At 50.3% G+C, this 15,217-nt stretch overlaps 1 protein-coding gene across 1 annotated transcript in view; it reads left to right on the forward strand.

Annotated features, from left to right (window-relative positions):
• Positions 1 to 584: 584 nt before the first annotated feature.
• ST8SIA2 (ST8 alpha-N-acetyl-neuraminide alpha-2,8-sialyltransferase 2) overlaps positions 585 to 15,217 on the forward strand; it is a 30,546-nt gene continuing 15,913 nt past the window's right edge. Inside the window, exon 1 of the mRNA XM_082060763.1 lies at positions 585 to 774. Coding sequence (XP_081916889.1) covers positions 677 to 774 — 98 coding nt within the window. The 5' untranslated portion in view covers positions 585 to 676. The remainder of the gene's footprint in view (positions 775 to 15,217) is intronic.

Below are 15,217 nucleotides of genomic sequence, written 5' to 3' on the forward strand. Positions count from 1 at the left end.
ATGTAAAGAGTTGTGGCAGGACTGGTGTAGTTATGATGGTCATATTTATAGCAATGCAAAGAAATTTTTTATTACCAAAATGGGTGTTAACAGTAATCGAGATGGTTATGATTAGTTATTAATCATCATTGTTTACAATATGTTTTCTATCCCAAAAGATCTGCTTGCTTTATTGCACGCACGTTGCGTGAGAAGGTACAATCACCACCACCGCAAACAGGAGTGCGCTTTGTCTTATTTTATTGCAGTTTTTGTCCTTTCGGGGAAAAAACCACTCGCCTGCGCGTTTCCTCCCCCCACAGCCAGGACTGACCCCGCCACACCGCGCCGGTGCGCACAAGGCAGGGGCCGCGACAACATAAAGCAAAGCCCGTGCACCGGGGGTACCACCGGGGGTACCGCCGGGGGTGACGGGTCCCCCCCAAGCCAGGACGAGGGGCAACCGCTCCCAGGGCACCGCGGGGACCCGCCGCAAACTTTATCGGCGGGGGGCGGTGGGGGCTGAGCCCGCCCCGTCCGCCCCCTCCCCACGCCGGGCGGGGCGGGACGGGCGCTCCGCGGGCGCCGAGGGGCGGAGCGGCCCCGCCGGGCGGCGGCGGCGGCGGCGCCGAGCCCGGGACGCGGCGCCGCGTTCCGCACCCCGCGGAGCGGCCCGGCCCAGCCCAGCCCGGGAGCCATGCCGCTGCCGTGCCGGGGCTGGACGCTGGCGTTGCTCACGCTGTTGGTCGGTTTCCTCATCTTCGCTGATATCTCCGAGATCGAGGAGGAGAGCGGGTAAATACCCCCCTTCCCTGCCGCGGAGGGGCGCGGAGGGTAGGAGTGCTGGCGGCGGAGAAGGAGGCGGAGGAGGCGGTGGCAGAGAAGGGGGGGGGGGAGACGGGCGCCCGGACAGTTTCTTTGTCTCCGGCTTTCCCCGTTTCTTGCCGCGCCGGAGTGGAAAGGGAGCTCGCTCCGCTCCCGCGCAGCGCCGCGGAGCCGGTGCAACCCCGGGCGGGACCGCCCCGCTGCCGGGCACGGGGCCGGGGGGCAGCCACACCGGTCCGGGCAAGGGGGCGGAAGCTGGTACCGCTCCCGTTAGAGCTGCTGAGATAGCGGTCCGGTTAGGGATGCTGGAGCAGGTACCGGACCCGTTAGAGACGCTGAGGTACCCAACCGGGTAGGGGTGCTGGAGCAGGTACCGGTCCGGGTAGAGATGCTCAGTCGGGTACAGGTGTGGGTAGGGATGCTGGAGCAGGTACCAGTGTGGTTAGGGATGTTGGAGCAGATACTGGTCTGGAGAGAGAGGTTTGGGCACGGTGCTCAGGTGTTACTGATGGAGCAGGTCCCTGAGCGGGATGTTGGTGCAGGCAGTCTGCTGGCTGGCGGTGGTGGGGCATGGTGCAGCCCGGGGGGCTTGGGGTGCTGGTGCTGGTCTGGATGGGTGTGGTGGAGTGGGCACCCGTTTGTGGGGATGATGGATAAGGAACCAGCCTGCAGGGTGGGAGAAATTGAACAGGGACCGGTTGGGTGGGGGTGATGGAGCAGGGAGGGGGAGCTCAACCCACTTTTCTGTCCCCATGGGCTGCGTCAGGGGCTTTGTGATCATCTCTTCCTGGTCACCTACAGGGTGTTTACCTGCAGGTGCCCTGCATGGCTGGGGCTAAAGCAGCCCCTTAGTCTGAGGAGAGAAGCAACACCCTACCCACCCCATAAACCCCATCTCTGAGGGCTGCTTGGAAACTTAGGGGATGAGAGGAACAAATGCAGAGAGAAGGGTTTGCGTTAACTTGAGGAACTCACTACAGCAGTGTGGGAAAACAAACAATTCTGTTAACATGGGGTGCACTCAAAGTACCCAAATGGCACATGGTCTGGCTGTTTGGGACCAGGTGAGATTGCCTGCTGTGTTACATCAAAACAAACACCTGGCACTCGAGGCTGAAATGGTAAATTAAATGCCGTGATGTTTGCCATTGTTTCATTGTTATATTTTATTGGGTGCCACAGACAAGAAGTGCTTAAGGGTTGGTAGCCTTGTCCAGAAACATCCAGCACCAGACTGTAGGTTACCAGGCTAGATGAATTGTTGCTCTGCAATGAGCTGGCACTATCTATGTAATGATAAAGGAAATGAAAAGCTTCTGAAGCATTCTCCCCATCGGACAGGCTGCTCTGATCCCCTTGCTTTCCTCCCATCTTCTTTTCCGGCTTCTGTTCTTTCTTCTGTCTCGTCTATCTGCTATATCTCTCCACTAGAACTTGCTGTGCCCTTATTGAAAATCTATTCTGTTTTGTTACTTACTTGTCCTGTTTTTCACCCTGGTTCATTAGGGATTCCCAGTGTTGTGGGTTTTTTTTTTCCTCCTCTCTTTTCTGTACATTGTATGGAAATTAGATGGTTGCTGGCTGCTTATCTCCAAGCCCTGGCATCTGAGTTTGTTGCTGTAGTTCCTCCAAGGAAGTACTGCCAAGCAGCGCAGCGGCAGAGACAGCAACAGGGTCAGAGGAGTTCTGCAGAAACAGCAAGCAACTTGTTTCACACAGCATTTCAGAAATTATAGTGCACAAGGTAACTAGCGAGGAGCGGAGCACCCTACACCCCAGGGAGCAAAGGATGGGTCCTGCAGTCTGCCGCCCTCTGATACATATTAGTCCCAGGCTGTTCATGGATACGTTCCCACATCAGCTGTGGTACAGGGTTGCACAGAGCAAAGGTGGGACCCTGCTATATTAAGAGGTAATCATGAAGTAGGTCAAACTGATCTTTTCTCTTGCTTGCCCTCTCCCACCCACTTCTTTTCCCCATTGCATCTCCAAAGTGGTTTGGGTTTGAGGAGCTTCCTCATCCCAGTCACAGCAAGAGGCCAAACACTGTTCATCTTACACCCTAAGCTCTTAGCAGAGGAGCCTGGCACAGAGAACACTTCATCCCCATGTGTTGCCGTGGTACCAGGGATGGTCAACATGATGCTCTGACCTGGCTGGAGTGTGTTGTTGGGGAGAGGTGTAAGAGCTGAGTGTCTGATCTGCAGCAGTTATGGGGATGATAACATGTTTTCAGCTTTGAGGGACACACGAGAGCAACATCCTTTGCAAACAGCACCTGTAAGTAAAGGAAACTGTGTGACAGCAAATGTACGTAACAAGGTGTGCACCAGGGTGTAGAGAAAGATGGCCTTCCGAAGTTTTCCAGGAGCACTCTGTGTGTGCAGCAGGGAACAGCTCCTCTCCATGCGAGGTTTGGGCGATACTGGATTTTTGTGCAGCTCTTTCCCCGGCCAGGAATATTTGGCTGATGGACCATGTGGCTCAGCATCCTCCTCCATACCCCCACAGACCACCCTCGCTTTGGCCACTACAGCCCAAGCATTAAGGGAAGCAAAGAGCTGGCCAGGTGTCCCCTGGCAGGCTCACAGCACCGAGGGGGGCTGGGAAATGCAGGCAGGTGCAACTCTTTCATTCTTTTTCCTTGGCATCGAAACACCCTCTAATTATTGTGAGGAGCGAACAGCTTGCCCACTTTTACACATACCCTGCCCCCTGCCTGCAATTTGGATTGTCTTTGGAAGAATATGCCTCACATGGGTGGGAGCAGGGGGGAGAACGTTTTTCTCTCACCTACAAATACTGAGAAATTGCAGAAGGAAAGAACAAAGTGTTCATTGGGTACAAAGTAAGAATATAATATTACTGGCAAAAGGACAAAAAAAAAAAAAATATCATGCTGTTTCCCCGGACAATAAGTTCTCAGCATCGCAGGTGAAGGGAGGTAGGAGCCGAGGGCGGCACGAGCTGCTCTGCCTGCCAGGGGCTTCTGAGAAAGATGTTTGCTCCTTAAGCAGTCCCGTCTTGCTCCTCCAGATATTCTTATACCACCTCCTGCAGACGCGAGATACTGAAACAAAGAGGTGTCAGGGCAAGGATGAAAATTCAGCAGTTTCTCGCTCGTGACGCTGTGTCGCTCTCATTAGCCCGTTCCTCCCAGCCAGCAGCCACCCCTGCGCGGGGGTTTTCATCCCTGTCGTTTTATATATGTGTCACCTATACACGCATCGCTGGAATTGCGGTGCTGCGGGGTGTCAGCGGGCGGGCAGGCGTGCTCATCCCGCTCGCCTCGGCTGGCTCCTCGCGCTCACGGGGGTGTGCTGCTGTGATGAAGCATTGCCATTGCGAATGGTCTTGGCACTTTGTTTCCGAACAACCACCTGGTTCCGGGCTGCTGAACTTTTCCTGCAGCCCGGTGGCGCCTGCGTTTCCCTCCATCCCTCCTGCTCTGGCTCTTTGTTTCCCTGGAAGGAAACAAAAGACATATTCATGTCAGTCTTGGGGAGCACTAATGCAATCGCAGCCATTTCTTCATCCACCCCAGGATAGGGGAGCGAGCCAGACCTCTCGCCATGGAGGAAGACAAAGGACTCAGCGTTGAGTGGAATAATTATTGCCGGTGATGAGGAGGAAAATTCTGCTCCTTGGTGGCAGTTTAAAGGGACTCTTTGTTATTATGCATCTGCTGTAGCAGTTCTGCAGGGGTCCGGCTGTGTCGTGATTGTCTGTAGAGGGAGCTGGTGACCCGCTGCCACCAGGTGACTTCTCAAATTAGCGTGAGCCATCTTAGGGAGCACTTGACACTTGGTAATGGGTTGGACTTAATATGAGTCAACCTTTCTTCTGCTAGTCCAGGCCATATGCCTTTCCATCCTGATTACAAGAGGAATTATATTCTGCGCTTTTTAAGTGACGAATGGGAGTATCTATTATTGCTCGCCTGCCTGGAAGCGTGTCAGTAAAATGCCACTTTTTCCACATGTGCCCTTTTCTAATGCCTGCCATTCAGAGGCTCAGGAATGTCACAAAGAGACTTTGTGTCCTTTATGGTGGCTGATGTGCTTGCTCTGAGTGGTCTGTAGTTGTAACACTTCTTGTCAAGCCTGGTCCATAGAGTATAAATGTCCTACTGTGATTTACTGTGCCTGACCCAGAGTCAGTCTAAGACTTGCTCTCCACCCGAAAGTTTTGCTGAAAAAAGAGCTATATCCTACCAACATACACTTTTGTGCACTCAGGCAGTGGGTGCACATGAGCAAACAATTATCTGTGTTGGTCTGAAGGAGTAAAACCTCTCTGCAGGACAGAATCCCACAGGCACCCTGTAACTAGTCGTGTAAATGGAGCCAGTGGAGAGACCCTTGTACTCGTTGGATATGGCAGGACTCTAACAAAAGCCCCGTGACGCATTGCGGTGGAAAATAAAATAAAAGCAATGTTGGAGCACTGGAGCACTGATTTGAGTAAGAAAATACTCGGTATAGGCTTTGATTGCGACTCTTCTGACGATAACTTGAGCTCAAGCAACCAATTTTAGGTTGGCTGCAGAGCTCCCCTTCCTCTGTGTAAAGCACTCCCATCTCCTGCTGCCTGCCAGGGGCTGTGGGGGCTGCCACCAAGATGTGTCCAACCCCCTGTGCTCCTGTCCAGAGCAATCTAGAGGAGGTGAATCTCCATGGCTTGTTCCCTTAAGCTGAGCTCAGAGGGAATGGCAGGAGCAGTGGTACCTGCAGGGAACTGGTGTCTGGCAGGAGGGCTGGGAGCAGCGGGATGGAAAGCACTGAGCATTCCAGTGGAACAACAACAAAAAAACAGTTCTGTCATATAACCGGTCCCTCTAAGGGCTTCCCAGTACAGCTGGTGAAAACTTGCTCTTTGGTCAAGTCCTGACAGTCAGCAGTTTGTAAGAGGGAATTTCTGAGCTCACCAGTGAGGAGGAAGGTGCTTTTCATCAGTTAGTGCTTCTTGGGTGCAGAGTGCCCAAAGCCATGGCCAGTCCCACCCCCAGAGCTATGAAAAGAGCAAAGCAGCTCCAGCAAGTCCTCCAAGTTTCCCTTTCGCCCAGGTGGGCTTTTTATTTCCCATCTCTAAACCCACAAATGCACTATCCCAGTCTGGAAAGCAAAGGAAGCCTTTTTTCCTCCCTGCAGAGAACAAGGAGTTGCAAATGTCGGTTCATTTAGCGAAGGCTTGTTGAGCAGCTAACGGTGAGGTTAAGTGATTTGGCCATCAGCAGTTCGGTGCCCGCTCCGCCGTGCTGCTGCCGTACTCGTGGGCAGAGAGCGGAGCCCTGGGACCGTGGCCAGCAGTGACACAGCAGGTCCCGCTGCCACCACGAGCCGTCCTGGCTCCTCACAGACGTAGATAAAGGGGTCAGGTTTTTTCTTGTATTCTCTGCAGCCACCGTGGTTATTCTGCTTAGAGATCTGTTCATCGGTGCCTGCTTGCATGCCAGATGTGCTTGCTGTTGGTTTTCTAAGAAAGCATTCAACAGGAGATTCTTTATCTTTCCTTGGGCTTTCAGGCTACAGGTATTGTGTTTTTTCATCCCTGAGACCAGCACTACTTAAATACATCTGCAGGTACGGTTGCTATAAAAACCAGTTGTTCCAAAGACAGACTTCCTCTAATTGCCTCCATCATTTGTTTTCCGTGAGCCTGGGTCATCCTTAGCAGTAAGAAATAAGCCCAAACTACAGTATGAGACAATAATTATTTTGCCATTTCTCTGTTTTCCATCCCCAGTTGCCTCTGGTAACAAGGGAGTTTCCTGACATAGTGAATTCACTGTGGGAATGGAATTTCAGGTGTCCTTCAGTGAACACCACAGCAGAGCAGGCTGATGGCAACAGCTCTGCCCCTTGCAATGCAATAGCAAAAGAAAAAAAAAAGCATCTTTACAGCTCCTTGTTCTTTGTGTTCCCACCGTAAATCTAAACAACTCCTTGTCTGGGCTGAGCAGCAGCCTTGGTGGTGGTGGTAGCCTTGGGAGGTGCATTCTCATCAACAGCAGCAGCACTGACTCCGATCGGGAAGCGAAAAGGCTGATTTGGGGAGACGGGCGCAGTGCTCCCCAAACCCCGCGGGGCAGCGGCGACGGAGTGGGGTGGGAGCAGGAAGGAAGATGAGCTGGGACGGCAGCACGTGATAAGGGTGCTCGGTGCATGGGCGGTGTGGCCAAAACGGTCCTCCTGAAGTGGCAGGTGCTGCCACAGCACAAATGCCGTGTCCTGTCACCAGGTCACCCCGTTAGGAGGAGTCCCTGCACCAGCCCAGGGGTGACCAGCACTCCTGGAGGTGACACTACAAGGCAGAAACACCATCAGCTTTCGGGATTCTCCTCTTTGCCAGGTGTTCAGCAGCTTCATCACCCTGGTCCCACTAACTCTGCTGGCCCCACTATTGACTATTCTGAGGTCCCTTGTTTGCACAATGTTGGATTCATCAAGCTGGCTGCTTGTGCACCAGGTCAGCTCTTTCCAAATTTAAGCGCTGCACTTTCTCATTGCTACTGCAAATAAAGTCCTTGTTGTTGCATATAGAAATCCACTGGGAACATCAAAAACAAACAAAAAACCAAACCAAAACAAAAGAACAGGCTGGCCATCTGCATGCTGAGCACACCATCCCTTCCCATCCAGCAGTCTCTGCGGGCAGGGCTGCTTTTAAAAGCACATGTTGTCACAGCCACAGCGCAGATTTGAAGTGTTCTCTCAAGGCCTCCCTCAATCAAACAGCATCATAGTGGGCTCCAGGTATCGCCTTTGTGTCTGGGAGCTCCAAATTGAAGGATGATTCTTCCGTTGTGACCTGTCACCTCCCAGCCCAGGCTTTACCAGCGTCCTCAGGAATATAATTCAGCTCTCAGCCAGCGGCTACAACAGAGGACATGTTTCCCCTGTGAGGTTAAGCACCATCATGAGGCATCTCCAGCACTTTTTGAGACACCCAGAAGCACACTTGACTGTCAACCAGCAGCTGCTCAGTTGGTATTTAAACTTCTTGCTGCCGCCTGGATTTCCATGGTGTAGCTCTGTGAGCCAAGGAGAGAGAAGGCCAAGCTTTGAAACCGTTACTGGCTTTTCAATATTTGGCATCTGGACATTGTAATCTGGGGACTAAGTCCTTGCAAAGGTCCTCGTACAGCTCCATTGCTGCTGAGTGCCTGTGATGGTGGGCAAATAACTCAGGTTGTGGGGTACAGCTCCCATCCAGGTGCTCCCAACCCTCATTGTGTAGGCACATGGTTTTCTTTTGAGGATGCTCGTACAGAAGAACCACGCCAGGAGGATGTAATTTCCCAGGAGAGGTCCTCAGCATCCACGTCAACGGTGGAAGAAGAATTCACACGAGACCATGAGTATTCCAAGGGGCTGCACAGAGCACTGGGAAAAACAGACAAGAGATGGGTGTGGGAGGATGAGCCTGAGGACCCACAGCCCTTCAGACACCCTATCTTTTCATGTTGCACCGTTCCCATTTCCCAAGGTACGTGGCATCCAAGATGCTGCAGGAGCCACTGGGATTTCTGCCTTTTGGGACGCGAATGCTCGGGATGACAGAATCCGCTGCAAGACTGATGCTCTGCTATTTGTACTCCCTGATAGCTCTGCTCTGTTGGCAGAAAAAAATTATTTCAGGAAAAATATATAGTGTAGACATGTTTTTTAAGCAGTGAATCTTTTGTCTCAGCTACTTTCTAGGTCTTTGCTTGGCTCTTGATGTTTTTTCCTTCTCCCTTCCCAGAAGGGGAATTAGACACACAACCCTCAGTCCCAAGCCCCTCACTGCATCCTTTTTGCCACCTTCAATGTCTTTTTATTTGCTGGCTGTTTCATTAACACAGCCAAAGAAACTGAACCAATGCCAGGAATAAACTTGTAATGGAAGACCTGAGATGAAGGAAAGAATAAGGCCCTGCCAGTCTGCAGGATGGGAGAGGTGAAGTGCGTGACATTTGAGCCCTGCACGCACATGAGTATTTTGTCTTTAGAGCCACAGTAAAACAAGAGCGTCACGGGGTGATGGAGTCAGGCCACGCTGACGTTATGGTGAACACATGTGGATGTGAGATCTGACACTCTGCAGGCACAAGAGAGATTTTTCTGGCTCGGGGAAAGCACATGCTGGCTTGGGGACAGAACATGAAAGTCCTGGACTGTGGCTCCCTCGCGGGCAGCATTAACCATCGGGCTGCTCCGAGCATCCTCCTGCCTCTCGCAGGTCCTTCAGAGCAGGTAGCTCAAGGCAGGGACAGGGGTTTGGTTACCCCAGTGCAGACTGATCCCCAAGCAGCATCCTGGTGGCAGGCTGCCACCAGCATCCCTCGTGTTCCCTCAACTCCTTTAGTCTTCAAAGCTGTGCTGTTCCTGCTAATTCTTCACTGCTTTTGTCACATAAACATTTCAGCCTAATTCGCCTATTCCCTATTAAGCAATAGGCATCTCTGTTTTGCAGACTCATGTGTCTTGATTCCTGCGTCCTCAGCGTACGCTTGCAATGATGGTGCAGTGATTTGCAACCAGGCAGAAATCTCAGGGTCATACCCTGCTCTCATTTACGTGGGAGCTGATGTGGAGCCATGGTTACCACCCAACAGGTAGGGATGCTGAGCACTTCTGACCTTCCCATCTTGTGGCCCCTGGGAAGGAGCCCGCAGGATGGGTGATGTGATGGTTGTGGGGTTGTGGTATGGAAGGAGGTGACCAAATTAGCAAGGCTGGTTTGCATGAACCTGACAGATCTGCCTCTCCCTGTGGTGGGTAAGAGCAAGCACCATAAACAAGAGCAATGCCGTCGGCTGACACTTTTACACCGAGACTCCTTGGCTTGCTGGAAGATGCTACGCCACGAGCCTGGCTGCGCAAACACCGCTCTTGTGGCTTGCATACTGGAGCTGCATCGGGATCCCAGATGATGTGAGGTGATTTTTCCTGAAAGCCATGATATGGGCACGCTCTCCCAAATGTGGTTGTATGACTCGATCGAAAGAATGGCACGTAGAGCAGTAAAAATAGCACCTGATATTTAGGAAGTTTTTGACACTTAGGCTGCCAAGCTGTGACAATATGAACAAGTGAGATTTTAAACACATCGAAGTGCAATTCATCAAGATGTATTACAGGATCTTTCATCCTAGCAGACAAACGCTTTAGAAATGTCTTCCAAACTAATCCCTACAGAGGGAACCTTGGGAAAGTGCAGGTATGCAGGGCTACCCAGTGGCCACCACTTCTCTTAATTGCCATCTCCTCCACATCCTGGGATGAAAACCTCAAAAGCAACTGGTGAAATGTCACAGGGAATGATCTGCAAGTGTCAGATATCCTGGCTCATCCCGGCATATTATGAAATGTGGTACAGGGAGGCAAGATGAGAAATGGGCTGGTGAGAGCTGTGTTTCTGCAGGACGGAAGACCAGTGTTAGGGAGGGTGCATGATGTTGTGTTCAAGAACCTGATCTTTAGGGTCAAAAATGCATCTCTAATTACATCGCTTCTAACCTGACCTTGGCTTTTGTTTAATTTGTGAGTTGACCAAGTACATGTCAGGCTAGCCAGCAGTGATGCCTTTCTGTATTTTGTCTCCTCTGTGATAACAGAGCATTTTATGGATATGGGTGGGCTTTGACCTAAACCCCGCAGAAACCACTTGAGTGTCTAGTGAGAAGCTCAGGACTTGCCCATGAATTTGCCCTTCTGCCCATCTTTTTAGCGACATCCTGATGTGCAGATGGAGACCAGGGTACGGTCCCCGGGTAATCCCGGTTTCCAGCCTCTGGGCTCGTTTCCTGCTCAGTTTGGGCTCCCGGGACACCCTGTGGGACAGGCTGGACAGGTTGGTGCTCAGAAACCAATTATTTTTCTTTCTTAGACAACTTGGAAATGTGGCAGTTTTTCCCCAAAAAGCCCTGGAGTCGCGTTTGCTGCTCTGCTGGTCTCAATGCAAACCCTGAATTTCAGGGAAGAGGAAGGAGGGTTGAGCGCTGTCTCCTGATCCACATTTCACGGCACTGGCTTGAGTGAATCCTGCCCCGTCTCTGAGGAGTCGGGGAGCACAAGGCTGAGCTTAATGACTGTGCTGCTCTTAGTCAGCAAAATTAATTCACTCACTTAACAGGGCAGTCAGTGCATCCAAGCCCATCTCTAACAAGGCAGCATGCAGATGCCAGCTAGTCCCTGACCTTGCTAGGTCTGGCTTGTGCCCATGAGTGCACACGGGATTATAGATCACTGTGAGCATCAGCAGGAACAAAATCTGTACCTCGTTTGGGAGGAGGAGGTTGATGTGCATGTTTATATTTCATTTTCTGTGGCTCAGCAGTGTATCCCTTTTACCCAAAATTCTCAGTTACAGTGACTGGATCCACCTCAGCATCCTGCAGAGGGTCTGTGAGCACCCTGATCCATGTCCTCTTCCCTGCCTTGGGGGCTACCCGTGGGTTGGGAGGGCAGTGATTTTGGGAGGGCAGTCCCTGACCCAGCCTGGCATCACACTTGTGTGCTCTGCAGATAGAAAATACCAATTCTGGTCTTGAGGACAACATCAGAGCAACCCTTAAAAGCAAAGTAAATATGGCTGGAAGTATTTTTTTTTAATAGATATAGACTGCCTTATTGGTACAGCCTGCAGCCATTTCAGGAGACCAATGGCTGCATGTGCTTTTCAGGCCAGTAAGACTTTTTGAGATCAATTCCCATGTTTCTCTGGGTGATGTGTCCTACCCCTTCACACAGTGAGAGTCGTGCTCACCCTCAGCAAGTGAAAAGCAGCGTTTTTCGGAGGATGGATCCGCTGTAAGCCCATAGTGCCTGCTACTGTCCTGGCTTGGGGGACTGTCATTTTTGGTGTTATGGGCCACGCCACTTCACCTCTGCTGTCCCAGCCATAAAACAAAGATGATAAAATACGCCTAATGCAAAAGCAGGTTGTGAAAACTTAATTAGTAGGTGTTAATCATTTGAACTCCTCAGATAACAATTGTAGCACTCTGAACTCTCTGAGGAGTTCAGATGAATAAATTCTGTTTAACAATCCCCCAAAGGGTTATGGAGATGTTCTTATCTCTCTTTTATGTGAAGGTGGGAGAAGAGATGGACTTGGGTTGCCCAAGGTCAGGAAGAAGCAGAGGTTTTGTTCCACCAGAAATGGACTCCACAGATGTGGCTAAATGGGTGGTTTGGTACAGCTGAAATTTCTGACTCGTTCATTCTCCTCGTACCCACTTCCCATGTGTATTCTCTGCCACAGAGACTGGGGGGAAAGGAGGAATCAGAGGTGAGCATTGTAAAATATCCATGGAAAACCCATTTTTGAATTTGAGAATACGGATGCGTAAAGCCGGCTTTTAGAGATCTGCTCGCCCAAAGAGTCTGTGTGACCTACTTGTTCAGTCAAAGCAGCTTTGATTTCACGTATCGAAATCGCTCGAAGCAAGACCGAACTGTACCTAGCAACAATTAAGAGAATCATTTAAGAAGTGGGAAACAATGAAAAATAAAGCAAAACCCCTAAACAGCCCATTCATAGCGGGTGAATAGGAAAGTCTTCGCATTCCTGATTTGTCAGAAATTATTAATCCAAGAAAATTTGGACCTGAACCATAATTTTTCTTTTTTATCCTCTGACGTATGAATCAGTGTCACTTTACATCTGAGCACAGAATGTTTTGACCTATATAATATCTTAGATAGTAGAAATTCAGCTTGAAAATCTCAAAGCAAAAATGAGAAAGGATGGCATAAGCCAGTCATTTGGCATTAGCACATATAGATGCGACTTATCACTGGAAAACATCCCAACAGAAGTCAAAAGAGGAGCATTTTGTAAATAATAGGATTAGGAAGCAGGTTGGTACTTTGTGGAGCTGGCTATACAATGAAACTGATAACAACTAGATTAATAAGGCAATTCAATCTCAACATGGTGTAGTGCTAGAAAGCTTTTCAAAATCAATGCCTAACTGTACAACTTTAATCGAGGTTGGTCTTTGCCTTTTGAAGCCAAGAGATTTGAAACTCCAGGTCAGCAAGGTATAATAAAATGGGCTGACATTATTTTTTAACATGTGCCTCTTAATTAGTTCCTTCCCTTTCTTAATGTTTTCCTCTTCCCAGGTGGGGGAAGTGAAGCAGTGCAGCGATATTGCCTTGTTTGTGTTGATAATGTGGTATGGCAGACCTTGGAAAATACCAAGTTTGGCTAAAATCTGGGTGTTTTGAGCAGCTGGTTTGCTGGGCTGGTACCCAGCTGTGGGCTGAGCCGAGCAGGGGGGCTGGACAGGGCAATACACCCCATGGAATCATATTCACAGCGCATGTTGTCTTCGACTGTACAAAGGAAGGTTGTAGGGAAGGTGCCCAAAAGCTGCGGTGACACAAAGGGCCAAAATGCTGATGGTTTTGAAGCCACAGAAGTATTTTAGGATTCATTAAACCAACTGAGACCTTCAGCCAAGTTTCATGTCCCAGCTTCAGGCAATCTCTGTGTCTTGGAGAGAGAAACCAAGCCTGGTCCAGGGAGTAGTGTCTGCCAGCATCTCAGGTGTCCACCAAGAGCGTCTTGGATGCTGCTGGGCCAAATGCTGCCCTGCAGCAGTGGCTGTGGCCAGCAAAGCACAGTGCCATGGAGCGAGACATGGGAAGAGGACTAGCAGAGTCCTGCTTGCTCCTCCACTGATGAGCCACCTCCTCTGTGCTCATATATGACAGCAGAACACTTTGTGCTCTGTTTGCATTACAATATTTTGCAAACTTTTGCCTCTCACGGTGCATAGGGGAGAATGAATAACCCCTGAAACAAGCCTTGAGGGGCTGCTCAGCAGGGGATCTGGACAGATGAACCCCTTGTGCATCCCTGCACACTGGGAGCTGGGAGATGTGCTTTCAACTTGCCTTCCTCACGTCCAGCATCTCCAGCCCTGATGTTTGCCTTAATTTCAGGAGGAGACATGCACAGACCTGTCGCTGAGGGCATGTAAAACTAGATTGGATAAATGCATTTGAATAATATGTTGTGATACTTCGAATCAGTCCTGCTGTAGCTGCAAAACAGGGATGAGCTGAGAGCTAACAGGTCTTCTCCACTTCCTAATATCTCTGATTTTTTTTTTTTCCCCCTTTTGCAGAGATTGTGAACCAGCACTTATTCAGGGAGCAGCATTTCTTTTTCTAAGCCCTTAATCCAGTCCCTATATCTGTCTTACAGCAAGTGTGAAGGAGTGTGAATCCCATTTGGAAGGCTCCTTCAGAGGAGACGTCTCGGCAAGGATGCGTGGTTTGCACGCTAATCCAGCCTGCTCCCACACCCCGCCGTGAACCCCATTAAAGCAGAGGCTTGTTAAATGCCAGTAGGCTCTAAGAATAAGCTAGTCCTGCTGTTCTCTTGATGCACCAAAAAATGAAAAAGCTTGCTGACTCTCAGGTTTGTCAGAGGAGAGTGTCGGAGCAAGAATCGCTCTGACTTGGCCATGGATGGTCCTCCAGCAGGAGGGAGGGACGGGACAACCGTCATGGCATTTCCCAGGGTTTGATGTTAGGCAGTGCTGAGAGCTGTGCTCAGCCTAACGAAGGGATTTACATCACATCACACAAGTCTGAATATCTTTTTTGATGGCACCAAACAGTCACGCACTCTATTTCTTGTTCATTTATGTCTAATGCATTTGGGTTTTTTTCAGGGCTGGCAGAAATACGTGCTCCTGAGATACATTTTTCATTAAGGTGTTTATTTCTAAGTGACAATATTTCTGCTGAAAGAGGATTTGGTTCTCTTTGTGAGCGTGTTCATTTGGATCTCTGTGCAATGGAAGCACTAAAACAGAGGAATGAATGCGTGTGTTTGACAGGGAGCCCAACTCCCACTAAGCATCACAAAATGGGCAACTGGTTCTTTGTGACCCTTTTGAAAATAGCCTAAAGCAAGAAGGAGCTCTGCGGCCAACTAGATGCAGGCCAATACTTGTGTGTATTTATGTTTAACTGAGGATTGACAGGTCATATGAGTGCCATTGGTTTCTGAAGGGGCTTGGTCCCACTTGTTCTTCATCATGGCATCAATCTAGCACTTGGTGCTGGAAACTTTGGCTCTTCATTCCCACAGGTCTCGTTCAGGCAGGTCTGGCACCCATCCTTGTGCAGTGGTGTCAGGCCGTGGGAGTGACAAGGAGTGACTTGAGGTCTCAGCACCAGCATGCAAGTGACTGCACTGTGTTGGCTTCATGGCATCAGGGGCTTGAGGGCATTCATGGGATCGGAGCGGGCTGGAAGGGGGTCCTGAGTCTGGCCTGGGACTCTCGGAGCCGGGAGGAGCTGCACTGTGAGGATGAGGTCTCCACAAGTAGCCCAGGAGGCTGGTGGCTCAGCCTGGTTAAAATAGAGATGTTGAGTGGTCTGAACTGAAAGGCCAAGATGAA

The sequence above is a fragment of the Streptopelia decaocto genome (genome assembly GCF_964273445.1).
Source record: "Streptopelia decaocto genome assembly, chromosome: 9".
NCBI lineage: Eukaryota > Metazoa > Chordata > Aves > Columbiformes > Columbidae > Streptopelia > Streptopelia decaocto.